This window comes from Leuciscus leuciscus (genome assembly GCF_965113295.1).
Source record: "Leuciscus leuciscus genome assembly, contig: SUPER_11_unloc_14, whole genome shotgun sequence".
In the NCBI taxonomy this organism is placed as follows: domain Eukaryota; kingdom Metazoa; phylum Chordata; class Actinopteri; order Cypriniformes; family Leuciscidae; genus Leuciscus; species Leuciscus leuciscus.
This window is the reverse complement of record NW_028118533.1, coordinates 42,787-65,172: the sequence shown is the minus strand read 5'-3', so window position 1 is coordinate 65,172 and position 22,386 is coordinate 42,787. Positions and strand designations below refer to the sequence as shown.

The window sequence follows — 22,386 nt, the reverse complement described above, 5'->3', positions numbered from 1 at the left end:
AGCTTTTCAAAAACTACTAATGTACTAATATGAAAGATAATAAGCAAAAGAAATGTAATAACTTCATGCTGATCTTCATTATCTTATATGCAGGGAAAACACCTGAACTTCTGCAGAGCAGTAATGAATAAAGTAACATGGTCAGCGCCGCGCTGGTGAGATTAGTTTGCGCTGTCCATTCGGTTTCGCTAGCAAACACGTCCTCCCTGCGATGTCGAGTCGGTCACACAGCTCGGTCCATTGAGCCGCACCGATGATGTCAGCACGGCACGAGCTCTGTAACACCGCTCCGTTTCGTCCCACTATTGGTGTGTTTGGCTTCCCATACAACTCGTTACAACTAACCGACATTGCTTAAAAGAGTTTGTGAGACGCGCCAAATTAAACAGAAGTGCGGACACACAACTTCCTTTTCAAGGGAAATTAGCCATCATCAACTACCGAAATCTCTTCTTATTTCAGTAATGCGTATGAATGAATTTCACCAAGGTTGATCAATGTTTTTCATTTCACTAGTGTTGAGGCTTTTCAATAATTGTTGCCTAATGGCCCTTCATACTGGAGATCTCATATTTGTCTCCTCTAAAGTTTAGAAGAAATCTCAGCAACATCACACACTGTGCTCAGATTTCTCTCTGTAGAAACTCTGGATCGCTCACATTTGTCTATTTTGGAGTTTAGAAGTGATCTCAACAACATCACACACTGTGCTCAGAGTTTTTCCCTGAACTAAAGACCCTGGTGGTCTCATATTTGTCTCCTCCAAAGTTTCAGACAAGAATGAACATTGATCTAGTTCATTTGTACAGTATGGTGCACTGGCAGAATAGTTTTGTATAATTAGTGTAGAAATATGTGAAATGCTTATAAATCATTAAATGTTTAAGTTTTATAGACCCCATTATTACACATTTTTCAAGTGTGTAATAATGATGAAGTTAATAAATAATAATGAAGTAAATAAATACTTATGTGTTAAACTGCAAGCATGAAGTTATAAGGCAACGCAAATAATAGAAATAAATGATATACATATATTGTTATCCATTTAATATGAAGAGACAATTTTATTAGTCTTTTTCATTATAAAATATATTATAAGTAAGTAAGTAAAATGTATTTATACAGCGCCTTTCACAGACTAGGTCACAAAGCGCTTTACAATAGACAATAAAACATAATAAAGAACAAACTAAAATAAAACAGATAAAATTTTCAATATATAAAAGGACAGAGATTACCCAAAAGCTAACCTGAACAAATGAGTCTTCACTTGTCCCCTAAAACTGTCCACATTCTCAGCAAACCTAAAACTGGTTGGCAAAGCATTCCATAGTCTGGGTGCCATAGCGGCGAAGGCTCTATCCCCACCTGTCTTTAAACGAGTGCGTAGCGTAGATAGCAGATTATTAGACCTGAGAGACCGGAGAGGGGTATGAAGATGAATTATGTCAGCAAGATAAGCAGGGGCCTGACCATGTAAAGCCCTATAGGTTATGGTTAAAATTTTGAATTGGATCCTGTAAATTACAGGAAGCTAGTGAAGGGAGCAAAGTATCGGGGTGATATGGGTGCGCCTATTTGATCTAGTGAGTAACCTAGCAGCAGAATTTGGAATAGATTGCAGTCGATGAAGAACAGATTTGTTAAGTGAGGAGAAAAGTGAGTTATAATAATCAAATATATTATAACATTTCTAAAGACACTTATTTACTGTTGTGGTAATAAACACTTATGTGTTAAACTGCAAGCATGAAGTTATAAGGCAACGCAAATAATAGAAATAAATGATAAACATGAAAATGGTCTTGATATAAAAGCTTCAGGTCAGGGGCATTCAGTCCGTATACTGTACGCTGTGAATGCTCTGCAGACCCAAGCCATTTAAGAGAATGAGTTTGTGGACTCGCAAATTAATATTAACACTATAAATATGACTATAAATTCCCTTGTCGTTTGAGGTGTAAAATAAAGCTTACATAATACAATTATGGTAATACTGTACATATGTTACTGTCCATCATTTATTTATTTGCCATTCGACTTTTTTTTCCAAATAAGTGCCAGTTATTAATAAAATAAAATTAATACATTATTAGCTAACTGTGTGATTTGTATGTACATTTCTGAAATGCATAACTTGGACACAGTCACCTCTGATAACAGATCACTCTAAATTGTAATGTAGATGTGCATTTTCTGTAAAGCTGCTTTGAAACAATATGTATTGTGAAAAGCACTATACAAATAAAATGTGAAATTAATTGAAAAGTTATGGAGGGTTTTGGGTAAGTGTATCCACAACGCTGGCGTTATTATGCATCATCATCATTTCGCGTTCTATGGAAGCATGTGGGTAGCAATATTCAATTTGAAATGTAATATGCAAAATGATAATGTAATATGTAAAATGGCAATGCATTTCTGTATTTAAATTTACGTTTTCCATTACATTTGTACAACGTTTGGTGCAAAATTAAATTATAATATGCACATACACTAGTTTTAATATGTAAATTGAATACATATTTTAACATTTTAAGTTTGCAGTGGCTTCATAAATTATTAAAAAAACAAAGTACACTTGATGCACATTTCTTTGTTCTTCATTTTCTAGAACTAGTTTAAGAACCTTGCTGTATTTATGTTACGAACCGCTCTGAGACACGAGGGTAGAGGATCCAAATGCAGCTTTATTTGAGGGCAATCCAGAGGCGTAATCCAATGTACAGGCAAGGGTCATACACAGATAGGCAGTCCAAACAAAGAAACAAAGAAACAAAACCGGCAGGGACCAGAGGCAAGAGAGTAATCCAGGGAACAGGGCAAGATATCCAAAAACCAAGAGACAAGAAAACCAAGAGAATGCTCAGAAATGCAGTGTAACACTAAAACAAGACTTTGCGGTGAGTGAATGAATGAACATGGTATAAATAGACTGAGACTAAGGGCGCTTTCACACTGGCAGTTTAGTGCGGACCGGGGCACGGTTCGCATGAAAAATCGCTAATGTGAACGCTGTCATCGGACCCGGGTGCGCACTAGAGTACCGAACCCGAGACTACCTGGAGGAGATGGTCTGAGCTCGGTTGCTCCCGAACCGTGGCGCGGTTCGCGTTAATGTGCAAGCAACACAGACTCGGGTGCGCGCTTGTTCAGGAAGTATAGTATCCCGCGCATGCGTATCACTGTCGATATCATTGTTTCCTCACACACGACAACTATGAGTGGCAGGGGAACGTTGTGGGACACTGAAGAGGTGATGTCTCTCACTATGTTGTGCATAATAGCACCAAAAAAACAGACAAATTACAGCTATGCTCAGTCGAGTTGTATTATCCATGCATTTTCCGTGTGCGTTTGCGATGACGTAAGATCACTGCAAACGCACCTGGGTTCGATACAACTAATTGAGTGTGAAACCAGACCAATGCTGCGGGGGGCGCCGGGAACGAGCGCACTCGGGTTCGGACCGCAGCAAACGAACCCAGTGGAAAAACGCCCTAACAGGGTGATGGGACACAGGCGAATGCAATCAGTGATAATGAGGTACAGGTGACTGTAGCCGCGTTTCCATTACCCTTCAAATTGCGCAAATTGAAATTGCGAATTGAAAATACGCTTAATGGAAACACGTCAATTTCGCAAAAACTCCCATTTATCGCAAAAAAGTTTTTACGCTCTCATGAGGTGGTTTTTCAGGCAATTCGAAAAATGAATATTTCGCAAAACTGCAATGGAAACAGTTTTTGCGCATTTACAGTCACCTGACTTAGAAGACGCAGTGTGTTTGAAGTCCATGTATAGCTACGCAAATAATAATAATTTTATATTATTTTATTATAACATTTAATAGGCTATATTTAGAAGAGGCTTTTATGCAAAAAAGGAACAAAGCTGAGCGTGGAGCGCGCACTGCATGACACGGAGGCGCGGCCGCAAACACTTGCATTTTCCTATTAACAGTGGAAACAACTTATACTCTATCATTTCTGGTCAGACAGAAAATAATAATACATTATTCTCAACCACTTTTATTTGTGTAAACTCACAATAACAAGAAAATGCTGTGCTTTTGTAAAATAAAAGAAACAATCAGACGCACATGATCTCCGTAAACTGGGGCGCGAGAACTGAAACAAAATATAGCCTGTGTAGGCTAAAGCTTGAAATGTCCACTTTAAAACGAACAAATTCGAATCGAAAGCTAATACCTTCTGATTATGTAGGCTAATCCGTATGAAAGTTGCATTTCTCTCTAAAAGCGCATCTGATAACAGCGGAGATGGAGATGTGATTTTAGCCGACACTTAGAAAACAATAGTTTATTAATTATATTAATGGCTCTTCTCATTCAGCACTGCGGGAAATACATCAATTCCAGTTTCTAATTTGGCCTTAGAAAACCAGTAAAATCGACATGTTTTCCATATTAATTTGTGAATATTTTAAATGTTTAATGAAGGGGCAAAAAGTCATAAATAAAGCACAGCAGTTGTGTGTAGCCAGTTCAAATTAAAATTTTGGTGTTCAACTTGTTTTAAGAAGACAACAACCGTTCATTTTTCGTTTTTCAATTAGGGGTTAAAAAAGGAAAAACAAATAGACACAAAAGTTGCCTACATGGATCATTTGGACAGAACACGAGACAGAATTATTTATTAAATTCATAAAAGAAACAATAATTAGCCTATAGGAATACTGGATTCTAAATCTCAAAGAAATGCCACAATCGGAGCAGAAATGAGGGCGAAACACCCAGAAACTCCTTATATGTGTCGTTCGGGGGTCTTTCCCTGCCATTAATGCTTGGATAACACGCCACGTCTCCTTCCATTAATAATAATAATAATGTCTAATGCGGTGGCTGTGATATTATAACCAACGTCCGTTGCCGTGATTTTTGGAATGACTTATCGCGAGAGAAAAAAAGACGTTTTAGTCGCATAACATCGGTTAATGGAAACGCCGTCATTTCGCAATAGTTTTTTATCGATATTTAGATAATAGCGCAAAACATTTGCGCAAATCTGTAATGGAAACGCGGCTTGTGATGAGTGATCAGAGATGAGTCCGGGCAGTGAGTATGGGAAATGTAGTCTGAGAGTGAACGTGAGTGTCTGATGTGGAGTGCCCTCTGGTGGCTCTCAAGGGCACTCCAGCTGGTGACCGTTACAATTTATATATAGTTAATTAAGAGAAAGTACACTGCCATCTTATTCTGACGAAAGTGACTTGACCGCACTGCCGTCGTAAACACGACTTCCCAGGAGGACTTATAGATGATGTCACCAGGGGGGCCAACTTCACACAGTGATTGACAGGGAGGGGGCGGGGCCAACTTCACACAGTGATTGACAGGGTGGGAGGGGGCAGGGCCAACTTCACACAGTGATTGACAGGGTGGGTGGGGACGGGGCCAACTTCACGCAGTGATTGACAAGGAGGGAGGGTGCTGGGCCAACTTCACGCAGTGATTGACAGGGTGGGAGGGGGCGGGGCCAACTTCACACAAGGCTTGTTCGACTTCATACAGCTCTGCGCAGACCGATCGGCGGCTGACTTGAAGCAGTGCATGCCGGTTAGAAATTTTGTCCGACTTCATACAGCGCCGACGCCATGTGACTGTGACATATGCCATCAAAGTACCGCGAGAGCGATTGGAGAGTAGCCGGAGAACTCAGCCAGCGCAGCTTCTCAAGAGCGGCTGCACGAGCTCTGATGACGACACAGCTGTTCCACGATTGGCCGGATTCACCGCATGACAACGATCACGTGTGTTTCGTGTTTATTCGAACACCTTTAGTTCCTCTAAAGCTCACAAATCAGTTTTTTATAACAGTAAATACTCTTTTCATGTAGTTGCGATGTTATATTGTGTCATGTTTATCAAATTAAAACTGATTAAAAAACGTAGACTCCACTTCATTGATAGAAGTTTATGTTGAACACTTGAACTTTATTCTTGTTCAAACAGACGCTGTATGAAGCAGTACCAGGGGCGTCACTAGGCCCTTTTTAGGGGGGCTTCAGGGGCTTTATCGCTTCAGTCCCCTTTAAAAAAACTCATTTGAAACGGCGGCAAGCTGCGTCAAGTTTCGGCTCCTCCCCTTATCTGAGTCTGCTTGGATTTAGCGCATTTTTCAATCTGCAGGGGCGCCGAGCAGAGCGAGGTGTGTCGTGAGTGCATTTATTGATAGATTGCTATGATATTACATCTGCATCGGTGCAGTTCTTTGTCATTTATGCATTGCAGTTTACATAATGTAATGTTACTGGAGCATTGGGAGCAACACGGGACGGTTCGGTTTCTCTTCCAATACCAATACGTTTCGCTGCGTTCACCTTCAGCCCTTATCAGTGTGATAGTTGTTTTTTTCTACAAAACAAAAATGAAGCGATTAACACCCATGAAAACATACTTTAGAAAACGATCATGATTTATTTTAATTTACTTTTTAAACTTTAAAACATATTATTTTGTATTTCGTTATTACATTATGCTGCCATGCACAGAAATGATTAAAGACACACATCATTGTCTGAAAGCACTAGATGGCCTTGAGAGAGAAACATCATGTGGAGTTATTTGGTTTTGTATAAATAAATATAGTTTTGTATTAAGTAATAATGAATCAGTAGAAGTGTATAGCCTACATATATTAGAGTAAGAGTAGAGTAAAGGGATTTGTGCTTTTCTTTTAAGCACTTGATTTATAGAAGTGGCAAATTGATAATTCATGTTGTTATTTTTAATAAATAGAAATAAATATAGAACAGATTAATCATATTGCCAATAGACAGTTACATTAATACACGTTTAGCTGGTTAGTTAAATGATTTGAAATTAAATAGATTTTCACGGGGTGACTTGATGAATAACCAACCGTATTGTTGATTACAAAGGCTAAAAAGCTTAAAAAATAAAATAAATAATTTATACTTCATTGTAGATGGACTTAGTTACCTAGCTTTCCTGGTAGCTTTGTCTGAGAAAATGATTCATAAATCAACCTATCAGTTGACCCTATGTTTACTTTCTTCACTGACAGACAAAAATTAAAAGCCTGTATCAGTCAAAGCTCAGCTTTAGGAGGGGAAAAGACAGAGCAAGATAAAAACAAAGAGAAAAAGAGTGTGATGCTGATGAGGTGAGAAAAAAAACAGCTGCCCGCACATGGTTTTAAAGCTATTGTCATCCAATTTTTTTGGCCTTCAAAACATCTTAAAATGCACATATGTAGATCAGAGAAATCAAAATTTTCTTAAAGGTCTTAAAATGAAAGGTCTTAAATTTTAGATGACACTTTGACTTAGACTTATCTAAATGCTTTCGAAATTAAAACTATCTAATTAGCGTAGCCCTACGTATTATTATTTTTTATTCTATCTTGGTGGATTTGCTTGTTCACGTGACAATTCGCGTCACTTACGGCAGTATATCAGCCTACGTCTGTCTCCTACTGCACGCGAGAGGAGAGAAGAAAACGAGTAAATGTCAGTTCAGTTGTAAGTTCATTCTTTATGTGCTTAGGAGTGTGCGATATTGTCTATGAACTATGATGATATTGTAATCATTGTTTTAACTATGTATGAGGCACTGCGAGTGCGAGCTGACATCGCGTTTCTCTCATGCTTACTTTCATTGCGTGATGTGTCAGTGCAGTTATAGATGTCCCCAAATGAGTTTTTGTCTTATATTTATATCATATTATGTTGTTGTTATATTAGAATATCACATGAGCAAGAGTGCCGTTTTCCTTTGCACAATTGCAAATGTGCTATTTATTTTAGTGAGTTACTTTTTGGACACAATATTGTCAATTTTCACTTTATATCGCCGACGAGAATTTCATAATGAAGCCGTGGTCCAACAGAACCACGTTCTGTTTTTTTTTTTACTGAAATCCGCGTTTTGAACGAATCATTTTAACGATTCAATGAACAATCACTTGTTTTTCTGAATGAATCAGCCGTTTGAACAAATCGGTTGAATAAATGACTCCAACAACTCGCTTATTCTTGCCGCCACCTACTGGTGGTTTTAGTTTCATATTTAAAGTATCCTTTAATTAAAGGTGCTCTAAGTGATGCCGGGAGTGTTGACATTCGAATTGTTGTCAAACAAAACGGAGGCTAGCTAGACCCTCCCTCCTCCTCATCCCGTCTCCTCCCTCCTCCCCTCCCTTCCGCCATAAAGGAAAGTCAAAGTAGTCACTAAAAACAAAGTTAAGTTTTACTGATACTTCATTCAATGTGTTATCACCAAGTTAGATAAATGCTTTTATATATTGCAGAACAGAATGCAGAAAAAGAGAAACATTGTCTTAAAATCGTTTTGCCACCTGAGGTTATAAATATAACTATAGCTCCCAAGGACGCAATAATAGCAAGATAACGTTAGCTTCGCGTTTCCCAGTGAGCATAAACAACGGCGGCGTCGTAAACAAATTTAGTCAAAGTTGTCAATAGCCTATAAATGAACATTCAAATCCATAACAAACAGAGGGTGAAAACAGTCATTCACACAAATTGTCGCCCTACTGTGAATTTGCTTGACCATTTACAATAGAGATTGATCGCTAGCTGAAACATATATGTTGTATTCACCAAAGCTAACGCTGACTGCATAGTTCTAGCTAATTACATCCTTGTGTTGGTTTGGCGAACATGAACGTCTATTTAGAAAGAAAAATGGATTAACCTGTTCTGCAAAAACAGAGCAACTGAATGTCGGATTGGAAGCCCTTCTGCCGGCGGAGTTCTCGCCACCTTTCGAGGGTTTTTCCGATGTAAATTCGGGACTTCGCGCGTTCCTTATCCTTGTCCCTCTTCTTTACAATTTGTTCATCGGAACGTCGTCTCTTTAGTCGTGTGTCGGCCATAATTCAAACTTCCCTCTTCATGCTTCTCTCTCTCTCGTCTCTCCTCCACACCCCCTTCATGTCCACGCGCACTAACCCCCAAACCACACCCCTCAAATACTTCTTGCCAGTGATTGGCTGGAGCACTGTTTGTTGTGTTTCGTGGTGCAGATGAGCCCAGTTTGTTTTTGTTGCCGTTCGTTTTTTTACAGTGTGTTCAGGGGACAGGCAGCTAGCGGATAGTGAGGAGATGTTTGCTGTATGTGACAAAAAATGTTTTGGCCTAAAAAACGCATGACATCACTTAGAGCACCTTTAAAACGTTAAAATTATAAATCATTTCATATTTAAATATTGAATAGCTTTATTTATGCAATTGTAAATGAAGTGTAAATATAGTAGGCTAATGCCAGTTTTGATGCCGCTTCTGTGTCACCTCTGCACTGCAAGGATGAATTTTAATTTAATGATTTATTTTGACATTGGTACTGTGTTATTCTAATATAATTTAATTTGAATGTTAGAATTTGACATAAAAGGTGATGCATACCTCTAAATACGTTTAGAAACAATGTCCATATGTAGGTGAAAATGCCCCTGGAAATCAATTTAAGGTGTCAAATATTGCCCCTTAATTAAAATGTTAATTTCGGTCACTACTGTGAACTGATCACTGCATAGAATATAAAAAATATGAATATCTTTGTGGGTCTGCTGTCAACAACAGGCCTAAACCAGCCAGGCTACCAGTACAAAAACACAATCAGTAAAATATCATCTAATTATTATCAACAAAACTTTGAAAATATCGAGACATATTTTTGTCAATATTGCGCACCCCTAATGTACGGTATTAATTTTGATTTCTTCAGGTCTTAAAAAGCCTTAAATTTGACTTTAAAAATTGTGCAGATACCCTGTCTGTGTATTATTTGGCAAATATTGAATTTATTTCACTTCAGCTGTGGTAAAGTATGCAAACACCACGTGAGCGGTCACTACGGGAACCAGAAAGTGTCCGACTTCACGTGTCCATTTGCAGCTCCTCCCCGCCTGCACTCGACTACTCTCAAGAAGTCCTCTCTGCAGCCTGTACAGTTTTTGTACTGGTATGTTAAGTTGTTTACTGACCATATTGTATTGTAGCTTTAGGATTAACATTACAGAGACAATTACTTGACTCATTTTTGCTTCCACTCAACAGCAAATATGACCTGAATAAAACTAAATGGCTTAATTTTAAAATGTTCTGTATACACGCATTAAAAAAATAATAATACTTGCGGTGACCACATGCTATTAATCCATCAAATTTAGGTTTAAAATTATGTGATTTAAAATGTTGTAAAATTAACTATTTTGCATGTATGTAGAGAGAAACTAGGATAACTTAAGCATCACATTTATGTAAATAATTATTCATCAATAATTACTTATTACTATTTATCAGTACTACTACTACACAGGTTAGAACATCATCTCAATACAATATTGAGCATACTAATACCCTCAAAATTAATTGGTTAAAATTTTGTTTGAAAAAAACCTTCTTTGTGGAATTTTATTCCTAATTTTATTTTTGACCGACTTGGGGGTCTTTCTTTTTTACTAATGTGTGATTATAAAATTGACAAATTGCCAGTGAAACTTTCTGCCTTTCATGCTCAAGCTTTATTGGCTTGGAAACTGATCTACAAGCACAACTTCTCTCTGCACCGTTTTCTTATTTGGAATAACTGTTGTATTTTGTATAAACACAAAAGTATTTTTTTTTTAAACTGGCTTGAAAAGAGTATTGTTTTAGTTTGTCATTTGTTTAACTCTCAAGGATACCTTATGATGTATGACGAGTTTCTTCTGCACTTTAATTTTCCTGACTCCCAAGGAATTTGCTCTTGTATTTTCTACAATCAATTCTGGTATAATTTCCTTATGTAGAAGTGTGTTGTCATCAGTTGATATGCTCACAATTAACCCAGCTGACACAGTATGTGGCAAAATTAGTTTTTTACAGTACAAAAACAATAACCAATCTATTCGTTCTCTATTTTTAAAGGAGGTTGTCACCAAATCTTGCTCTATTGCTTATTGGACTAAATGTGTTAATGACCTTGATTGGGAAAGTGTCTGGTTATTACCTCATACGTTTTTTGTTACAAACAAGGTGAAAGAAATCTCTTTCAAGATATTGCACAAATTCTACCCTGTCAAACATTTTCTTAGTAAGTTTAAGACATTGATGTAAGTTACTCGTTTTGCTCTTTGCACTTGGAAACAGTTCCCCACATTTTCTGGCATTGTAGTCGTGTGAAAAAGTTATGGTATGAAGTGTCTGTTTATTAAGGAAAAGGTACTCTCTAAGTTTTGCATTTTGAAAATGTAATTTTTGGATATTCAAAGTATGATAACAGTGTGATTAAGGAGGCTTTTGTAATTAATCTGTTAATTTTATTAGTCAAATTTCACATCCATAAGTGTAAGTTTTCTAACAAAAAGCCCCTTTTCTCTAGCCTGGCAAGCCAGACCTACATCAAGATGTTTAGTCTGGCAACTCACCATAGACACGGCTCAATCCGATGGGCGGGATAAACGGCTGTCTTTCAAATTCCCTCTGCACGCAATAGGACAGCGCTTCATCCAACCAGAGCGTTTTCCCAACAGCGGAGCTAACGTTAGTTGATAGATTCAACTTTTGCCATATCTGGCCGGCAAAACGACGAACACATCTTCCTTTTTTTAAGAATGACTTAAGTGCCGTTCTTTGCTCTTTTCTCAAAGAAAAGCTTAACTCCAAGTCCTCCAGAGTCGCGGACAAAGCCGATTCGAAAGATGTTCTCCAGCAGCAGCCGTCATTCTTTGTTTTCAAGGTAATCGTAGCAACTCTGTCGTCATTATGTTAAGCCCGCCCCACCTACTCTATACACGACGTGATTGGCCTGACCCAATTTAGGTTTTTGCAGCTCCAAAGTCTATGGAGAGTTGCTAGACTGCCCTGGCTGCAAAATACATTTTGCTGCCGCTAGGGTGCGTCTAGATTTCTAGGCTACCCTTTCTCAGTATTCCTTAAAGAATTTGAAAATTACTTTTCTACTATTTATTCTAGTACTAATGGAAAAGCTATTAAGACTGTTAATTTGTGTACTGTCTTCAAAATCGTTGATTGATACAAAGGTCTTGTATTCTTGTGATTTATTATTATTTATTTAGATTTGTGTGTGTGTTTGTGTGTGTGTGTTTGTGTGTGTGTGTGTGTTTGTGTGTTTGTGTGTGTGTTTGTGTGTGTGTGTGTGTGTGTGTGTGTGTGTGTGTGTGTGTGTGTGTGTGTGTGTGTGTGTGTGTGTGTGTGTGTGTGTGTGTGTGTGTGTGTGTGTGTGTGTGTGTGTGTGTGTGTGTGTGTGTGTGTGTGTGTGTGTGTGTGTGTGTGTTCTTTGCTCCCCTGGCTCTAAAATTGTATATTGTTTTGTTGTTTAAAAAAAAGTATTATATTGAGTATACATGTCACTTAAGACCAGCGCATTATAACCCAGAGATCGGTACTGCGCATGCGTCTATGACGTCGCCAAAACACACCACCATCCAGTATGTACTGGATCTGATCCAGCATCGTGCTACAGGCTGCAGTGCCGGCCCGAACCTTTTGGGGGCCCTAAGCAGAATTTGATTTGGGGGCCCCCTCCCACCACGCGGAGTCACCTGTTTGATGATTATTGACACAAATGTCACGATATAATGTTACATTATAAATTAATACAATGAGGTTATGTATTAATACAAAATAAATACTTAATAAAAAGTAGATACTTAAAAAGTTTTAACTCTTTGAAACTTCTGAAAACAAACTGTCACAAAACACATTAAATAAATTATTTACAAAATATCCTCCAACGTTTTGCAACACTTTGCAGTTTGAATGATGTCTTGTATGAACATGACGGAGTATGTTTTTATGTTTCCACTTTTCGATCGCGCCCGCGCCTCACACACACACATACAACATATTCCAGCATTGTAATCTTGCAGCCTGTTCATTATAGCCGTAATAAAAAATTATAATAAAATAGTCAACCTAACATATAAAAAATTGCACTGCTCTGTTTAAATAGTCAGCAGTATAATTCGTACATTCACAGTAAGCACCGCTCCACAGTCATAGTCATTGACAGGGAGGGAGGGAGGGAGGGAGGGGGCGGGGCCAACTTCACACAATTTGCACATTGAATTTTGCTTCATTCATTGCGGGACATTTAATGAAAATGCAATCGCAAGTGTCTTAACTGTGGGTGTAAATGCAATTAAGAAAAATAACATTTGAATGATCATTTTGCTACATTATTTGTTTGAACATGTTAAACATATCTAATCATTTCTGTAATACATTTTAATTTTACTTTTGCAACTTATAAAGCGTTAATATGTTCAATTTACATATTAAAACTAGTGTATGAAATGGCAAATGTAAATTATATAATTGAATTTTCACTTTCATTTTGCACCAAAAGTTGCACAAATGTAATGGAAAATGTCAATTTAAATACAGAAATGCATTGCCATTTTACATATTGCATTGTCATTTTGCATATTACATTTCAAATTGAATATTGCTACCCATAAGCTTCCATAGCATTCTCATTGGTTTGCTGGCATTTGGGGGGTTTCATGCGAAAGGAAAGCTGACTGTGAATAGAGCTACAGGGATGACATCAAACCTGGAAGACTAATTCGCCACTGGTTGCCTCTAATTTATGGAAGCTTGTTTCCGCCACGAAATAAAACAATTTAAAAGATAATTGTGACTTTTTATCTCACAATTCTGACTGTTTTTCACCTCAGAATTGCAAGGTACAAACTCGCAATTCTGACTTTTTCTTGCAATTGCTATTTATGTCACGCAATTGTGAGTTTGGCCCTGTCACAAACGGCACCCTAAACACTCGCGGTCTTCCTCTGAGTCCGCACTTTCCTGACGTAACGCCGCTTTGACTGTCGGGAACAAGTCAGCTGTGGAGCTCGATCGCTTCAGTGCGCATTTAGAGCACATATCGACCGCAGAGGGGCGCTCGTGAGTACCCTTCTGAAACCTAAAACTACTAAATGGGACACCCTACGGTTTCATGGACTTAAAGGGCACGCAGAAGCCATTGTAAGTCTACAAGACTGAAAGTGCATATGAAGTGTGCCATTTAGGACAGGGCCCTTATATCTCGGTGAGTGGACTCTGACAAAATGAAACACCTCTGATTGGCCACTGCGTTCAATAGACCAACAAACATGACTGTGATTGGCTACATTTCTCACCGCTGTAAAAACATTTGACGTTCTCCAGAGCTCAAACACAAAAACACACTTGAGAGTTTGCCAGTATGATATTATTACAGCATCAACTGAGGAAGATCTTCCATTCGCTTGAGAGTGCTTATATTTAAATTTGACTTTGTGATGTTTTTTACCATTTTTTTATTTAACAAACTATTTGTGATCAAGCATTAATTGACGAACCCCCTGCAGTACGGCTGCGGACCCTTGTGTTAAACTGATCTGATCTGAACTGAGAGAGTGAAGAGTGTGTCATTGTTCTCTACAGGTTGAGGGATTGTGGAGTCTCAGATGAAGGTTGTTCTGCTCTGGCTTCAGCTCTGAGATCAAACCCCTCACACCTGAGAGATCTGGATCTGTCTCGGAATAAACTAGGAGAATCAGCCGTGAAGCTTCTCTCTGATCTGAAGAATGATCCACATTATAAACTGGAGACACTATCTTGTAAGTAGATTATTTACTACAGATTACAAAATACAGTAATTTGTAACATATTTCGTTAGATTACACAAGCTTTGTAACCTAATCTAAATAATTTAGAATACTTTGGAATACTAATAAGGTTTGTAACACAAAGGGTCCACCAAACATAGGACTTGGTTTTCCCCTGCATATTATTTTAATAACATCAGTTTTACACAGTATTTCTTGAAGAAAAATTATTTTTTTTAGTTTTTAGTATACATTTAGTTTAATATTTTAGTAAAATATTTGTTATATATATATAAAAAAATTATTTTTTTTTTTTTTTTTTTTTTTTTACTGATGCAACAATGCATTAAAAGCTGGGGTGTGTAAACTTTTTAAATTGCATGAACAGGATAAATTGTAATTATTTCGTCTTCTGTGAAACCGGGAAGTATTCGCTTCTGAAGGGCAGTACTGGATGAAAAAAAAAAGATGATCTTTAAACAAAATGTACACATCATCATAATCCTGTTTAAAGTTTACACCCCCTGCTCTTAATGCATCGTTTCCTTCTTAAGCATCAGTAAACGTTTTCACCTTTTGTAATAGTTGTGTACGAGTCACTCAATTGTCCTTAATGTAAAAATATGGATCTCAAAATCATACAGTCATTGTTGGAAAGGTGTCAAATATGCAGAAGATTCTGGAAAACCTAAAAATGTGCAAAACCTGGAGGATTTTTCTGGAGAACAGCGAGTTTAACTGCTCAGTTATTTAGATCCTGTAATAAACATTATTTGTTCTCATTATTCTGAGAACACACACAGTCTCTATGGAATGGACTACATATGCCGTATTATCATTTAATCAGTTAGTACATAGATGTTGTCCGACAGGAGGTCCGCTCTGACTCTCGGCTGCAGGACATTGTCACAGAAGAATCTAGATCACTCCCAGAAAAGATTACAATTAATTGAGAGAGTAGTTTCTGTTCATCACATCATTCATATAATGCGAATAATCGACTGAACCTTTCGTTTCCACGACGGTAAGTGGGAAGTGGTCCTGACACGATGATCTGTTCACAATGGTCTTGATCAGGATCTTCCTCATCTTGTCGTTCTCCTGCGTGCAGAACAACAGCTCTGATGTTCTCCTCACCTTTATATCTCTGGCTGTAATATTAATGTACTCTGTATGAAGGAACTGTACTATAATGGGAATGGTTCAGGTGAAGTGAGGGTTTGGTGAGCAAACAGAGTCTCGGTCAGAAGACGTCAGATGATATAGAGTGATGATGGAAGCAAGGAGAAGGCAAGGTTTATTGCAACACCAGTAGTAGTTTATTTATTGTTACGGTTGTCTTTGGTTGAGATGCATGGTTTGTGTGCTGCAAAATTAAATATAAGGAGAGATAACAATTAATTGACAGTTGTCAATCCACATAAATTAAACAATACAAATAAACAAAAGAGATATGAGTTTACTAATCACAACTAAACAGGCTGTTAAAACATGAATCAAACAAACAATCGTCCCACATGGTTCATGGCACATGTCTGGCAAACAAAGAAATCAACCAACAGTGCACATGTTAACAGTTGACAGTAAATCATAAAAAGAAGACAGTCAAATGGAAACAAATTAACTCACGTTAACTGATGAAGACACACACAGTATACATCAGAGTGCCAGGAGAAAGTGCAAAGAGTGAGCCAAGAGGTGTAGAAGCAATTTATAGACAACAGGTGAGGCGGGCGTGGTCAGGTGGCGAGTGGGAAAGTATCTTGGAAAGAGCGAAATGGAGTAGAAAGGGAATGGAATGGCCGGAGTCTTTTCATAGCCGCCCCGGAATTGAGATCAATTCCTCCTGATAAAAAGACTCACTCGTCTACCAGCTCAGGAAGCACCATCAAACGTGACACTGGTCTTGTGTAAATCCGACCGCCAACTTGGACGTCCACTGACCGGACACGACCATCCCTCCCGGTCGTGACGGTGGTGACACGCCCGGTTGGCCAAGAAGCCCGAGGCAGTTGTGGGTCAAAGATTAGAACAGTCTTCCCTACTTCGAGATTCTGGACCTCCCTCAGCCACTTTCCTCTAGGTTGCAGGTTAGGCAAATAGTCACGAATGAATCGTGTCCAGAAGTGGTCAGCTAAAATCTGGCTATGACGCCACTTCCTTCGCCCAAGGAGCTTACTGCTGACAAACATGGCTTGTGGCAGAGAGGCATCACGCCGCCCCATCAGGAGCAAATTGGGAGTGACCGGATCAGGATCCGCAACATTGGAGGAAAGATAACCTAAAGGCTTGGAATTCATGATGCCTTCTACCTCGATCAGGACAGTTTGAAGGACAACTTCAGAGATGGTTTGCTTTCCAAGAATCACTCGCAGGGCATTCTTAACTGATCTGATTTCACGCTCCCAGACTCCACCGAAGTGTGGAGCCCCTGGTGGATTGAAGTTAAATGAAATCTGCTGATCGGCTAAGTGTTCCTGGAGCTTGGGTTCCATCTCCTGGAAGCATTTACTCAGTTCTCTGTCTCCAGCACGGAAGTTTGTTCCTCTGTCTGCCCAGATCTCCAAGGGCTTGCCACGACGGGATATAAAGCGACGGAGAGCTAGAAGAAAGGCATCAACATCCAAACTTCCGAGCAAGTCGAGATGTAAACAACGAGTAGTCAAGCACTTAAAGATGATTCCCCATCGCTTTTCTGTTCTACGGCCCTGGTGGATAACAAAGGGTCCAAAGCAATCTACCCCGGTGGACCAGAATGGTGGTTTAAAGAGACGCAGCCTCGCTGGGGGCAGATCAGCCATCTTCGGTACTTCAGGAGAGGATTTCCATCTCTGACACTCCCGACAGCTGTGCTGATGTTTACGGATAGCTGGTCTTCCTCCCATGATCCAATACTTGCGTCTCAATTCTCCAAAGACCCTCTCTGGGCCCGGATGCAGCAGGGACTCATCATAGTCCTTAATGATGAGCTGCGTAGTAGGATGCTTCGGGTCTAGAATAATTGGGTGAATGATGTCGGGGTCCAAGTCCTGGGATCGACGGAGTCTTCCTCCTACTCTCATCAGCCCCACATCTGGATCCAGTTCAGGAGACAATGAGAGGAGACGACTCTGCCTAGGGAGAGGTTTCCCTTTCTGGAGAGCGTCAAGTTCTTCAGGGAAACATGACGCCTGAGCTTGCCGTAAGATTAAGGTTTCGGCTGCTGCTCCTTTAGAGACTTGGTCTGACTGAGTTCGTGCCTGCTCAGTGGCGACGATTAAGTCACTCCAGTTTTGATACTGGGAGACATCTGGTAAGATACAGGTAGCAGAAACATTCAGACACAGAACAGCTTTCTTCAATTCAGTACTGTCTGCGAGTGGTGATGGTTGGGCAACAGTAGGGGCAACTGGCCAGCAATTTTCAGACTTCTGCAAGAAGAACGGCCCGGCCATCCAGCAGTTGGGTTGAGCCAAATCACTCAGTTTCTTGCCTCGGGTCAGGGCATCCGCTGGGTTGTTTGAGCTGTCGACATATCTCCAGTCATCACTGTCGGTAAGTTCCTGTATTTCTGCGATCCGGGTGCCAACGAAGACCTTATAGTGGCACGACTCGGATTTCAACCAGGTCAGCACCGTTGTGGAGTCACTCCAGAGGATAGTTTGAGCTAACGACAAGGTAAGTTCCGACCTCAAGGTCGTGGCTAACTGTGACCCTAATAAGGCAGCACTCAGTTCAAGTCGGGGTATTGACAACTGTCTCTTCGGTGACACTCTGGAACGGGCCATGATGAAGGCCACATGAATGTGATTTTGATTGTCCTGGACACGCAGATAAGCCACAGCACCATAGGCCCGTTCCGCGGCATCACAGAAGACATGAAGCTCTCGGTATATACCTGACTGGTCCGCACAAGGGGGCACATAACAGCGGGGCAGTCTGATGCTGGGGAGCTCCGACAGTTCCTGTTCCCACTTTAGCCATTGATCTGCTAGTTCGGACGGAGTGATGGGGTCATCCCAACCTTGTTTGAGTTTCCACAAGTCCTGCACCAGCACTTTAGCCCGGGTGGTATAAGGTAAGATGTACCCTAATGGGTCATATTGACTGGCAAGAGTGCGGTAGATGAGACGGAGTGTGGGAATCCTGATTGGCGTCACCCTGTGTTTGTATCCCAGGCTATCAGGAAGGCAGCGCCAACACAAGCCTAGGGTGGATTCTTGAGGATCAACACCCAATTGAGAGAGCCACAAGTCAGTGCTCACAGATCTTGCCTCAGGGGGAAGATGTTCTACCACACTGGAGTCATTACTTGCCCACTGACGGATTTCGAATCCTCCTCGAGACAGTGTGGCGCGAAGTTTGTCCAACAGAGCTTTGGCGGTGGCTGATGTATCAAAGCTCTGCAGACAATTGTCAACATAGAAAGCTCTTAGCACTGAGTTCAACACTTCATGGTCACTCTCAGGGTGCTCCTTCACGTGACGTTGCAGGGCGTAAATGGCGCAGCAAGGACTGCAAGCTGTGCCAAAAGGTAACACTTGCCACTCATAGGTTTTTGGGGGAGTTGTCTTAGCCATAGCTCGCCAGAGAAACCTGAGTAATGGCCGGTCAGCAGGGAGTAGATGCACTTGGTGGAACATAGATTTTATATCACCACTGATGGCCACACTATGCTCACGGAAACGGAGGAGCACACCAAGAAGAGAGGGACCGAGAGTTGGACCAGGAAGAAGACTACAATTCAGGCTGGGACTATGAAGCTGGAAAGAGCAGTTGAACACCAGTCGGTGTTTCCCACTGGCCTGTTTGATAACATGATGTGGGACTAGCCAAGATTCTGACCCTGGCTGGTCATCTTTGGGATCCACCTCCTTCACATACTCCAAATCAACGAGCTTCTGAATCTCCTGGTGGTAAATCTCAATTAGATCTGGGTCCTTATTCAATCTGCGCTCGGTTCCCCGGAGCCATGGCAACAAAGTATGGGCTGAGGAGGATAACCTAGGACTGTTGGGTGCTCTTAGCAGTGGGGTAGCATACCGCAAGACCTCACCTACTTCTTTGATGGCAGTCTTAGTCTCAAGCAGTTCCAGGCAATAATGGTCTTGTTTAGATCGGGTTACATCCTTCTCCTTACGATGTGGGAAGGAATCCAGTCTCCACAGTCTCTCCACATTCTCCATCAACTCCGCAGTAGCTGGGCAGGATACACGATCACAAATAGTAAACAAAGCTTGTGCATCTGAAGGAGGAGATCGAGGTAAGGCATTGGATGGGCCTTGAACAGCCCATCCCAGGGCAGTATGAATGGCGATAGGTCCCCCATAAAGTCCAATGCGGACAGGCTCTTTGGGCACCAACAAGTGGGAATGATCTGAGCCTATTAGGATTAATGGCCGAGCATGGACAAAGTCCGGTAAGGGTAAGCCTCGCAAGTGGGAATATTCCCTCTGCAGGTCAGAGGCACAACAAGAATGCTCAGCCAAATTGAGGACTGGGGCAGTAAAGGCATTGGCTATATGAAACCTAATCTTCTTCCTCTGGCTCACAGGGGAGATATAACAGGAGATGGTCTCACCACTCATGGGAATTACTTCATGTCGCACGGTTCTGAGATTAAGGGTCTCTTTTGGCCCTGTAAGTTGTAGCTGGGACGCTGCTGAGGTCAGAATGATTGTTCTTTCTGAGCCATCATCGAGTATGGCATACGTCTGCAGCCTCTTCCGGCCATTGATTAATAAGACCGGAACTACCTTCAACATCACCCGAGGAGATCGGTTTTGCTGATCGATGTACAGTGTGTCGTCAATGCAGGGTGCACGGACGAGCACATTGAGAATGTCTGCCGTAGCCAATTTCTCTGGGCTTTGTGGGTGTGTGGCCAGTTGACGTGCAATGCTATGCAGGATGGTGAGATGCAGTTCGTTACAAATGTTGCAAGGCTTTTTTAGGGTGCATTTATCCGGCTTATGGCAGCGGGCACATCTGTAACAACGATCATTCTTCTCTATCCAAGTTTTCAGTTCTGATGGACTGAACTCCTTCACCTTTGGACAGGTTCCCAAGAAGTGGTTGTTATTGTTACAGTATGGACAAAAAGGTTGGAATTTGGGTTTACCAAGGATGGTCATCCCTTTTCCACGGCCTCCTTGGACACTAGGCTGTCTTTCCACAGTGGCTGTGTTGCTTAGGTACATAGTGGTAGGCATCACCTTTCTCACTTGGCTCTTTTGAACTGGTTCTCTTCTCTCAATTGAGGCAGGGACAAAGACTTGTTGGGCAAGACTCTTGGCCCTGGCTTTCACCTGGAGCCAGTCAGAAAAGTCTTCCAAGGTATATGTTTGTTCTGCACCATCTCTAAGGATGCCACGATTCAAACAGTGCTCAACGAAACTGTCCCGATAATTAAGAGGGAGCTTGGTTAATAGCTTATCGACATGAGAACCACACCGCAATTCACTTCCACCTGCACCGTCCACCGATCGCAGCATGCCAATCAATGACTGTACAGAAAGAGCAAATTCCTGGAATGCATTGCTATCTCCGAATCTGACAGGTGGTGAATGAAGGATGCTGGCTAGTTCACTTTGGACCAACTGCCGTGGCTGGCCATACTTTGTCTTAAGGGCAGCAAGAGCAGATGTGTAGGGAGTTGAGGCATGCATATAAGACTTGGCTAGTTTGTACGCAGTAGGCAGCCTCAAGTGGTCCATTAGAACCTGGAACTTATATTGTTCAGAAAGGTGAGCATGGATATCTAACAGGTTTTCCAACGCCATCTTAAGCAAAACAAAGTCACTTTCTCTTCCACTCTCAAAATAAGGCAGTCTTGGCTTGGGGATGCCAAAAGCAGTGGCTACTAACAGCTCCATGATACTGGCTCCCTCTGATGTCCTGTCACTGGACTTGTGTAATGAAAGAGGTGCAGACGTATCAGGAACTGGATCTGAGGGTCTTTGACTCTGGGAAGGACGAGGTGCGGTCCGCACTAAATGGATGAACGAAGGAGGTGAGGGAGTTGCCTGCTCTGGACTGGACATCTGAACTGCTGGGTGGCTTCCTTGAACAGGATGGAGACTCACAGCATCAACAGGCTGAGGTAAGGATTGGAACGACGAAGTGGTTGGCTGATTCACTGGAACGGGATCAGAGACAGATGTTGGATGACCAACACTACAAGCTTGTTGCTCTGAGTACAGATCGACAGGTTCACCTGAATCCAAAACTCTGGAGCTCATTGAAAAATGAGCCAGCTCTTGAGGTGGCGGAGCAGGTGAATGTTCTGTGGTCACTTCTCCAGTGAATGAGGTTATTAGCCGAGCCTCTTCTAATTCTCGTTGAACTTTCCGCAGTCGTCGCTGTAGAGTCAGAGATCGGGACATCCTTTCTCGCTCTGTTAAAGCTGCTTGTGCTTGCCTGTCCAGTTCTCGAGCCCGGCTATCCAGGGCTTGTTCCTCTTGGATTTGATTTTGGATCTCTTGCAGTTCTCCAAGTTTCCTCCTCTCCTCAATCATGGCTGCTTGTCGAGAAGTGAGCTCCACACCATGGCTCTTGCGCGAGCTTCGGGAACTTCCACTGCCAGAAAAGTAAGTATAGGAGGTGGCCTTCGACCTGGGTGATGACTCCTGCTTATCCCTCTTGCTTCTAGATCTATTAGATCTCCCCTCTCCCTGTGAGGGTGGAGCTGGTTGTGGAGCTAGTTGTGGAAGTGAATGTTCCTCAGCCGATTCGGGCTGGACATAATCGTGGGTGATTTCTTCATCCTCCACTTCTCCATTTCCAGTTTCGATTGGGT

At 41.1% G+C, this 22,386-nt stretch overlaps 1 protein-coding gene across 1 annotated transcript in view; it reads left to right on the top strand.

Moving 5' to 3' along the window:
• Window positions 1-22,386, top strand: part of LOC309510097 (NLR family CARD domain-containing protein 3-like) — a 44,599-nt gene that overhangs the window by 15,792 nt on the left and 6,421 nt on the right. Inside the window, exon 8 of the mRNA XM_082191184.1 lies at window positions 14,446-14,621. Within this exon, the coding sequence (XP_082047310.1) occupies window positions 14,446-14,621 (176 nt within the window). The remainder of the gene's footprint in view (window positions 1-14,445; window positions 14,622-22,386) is intronic.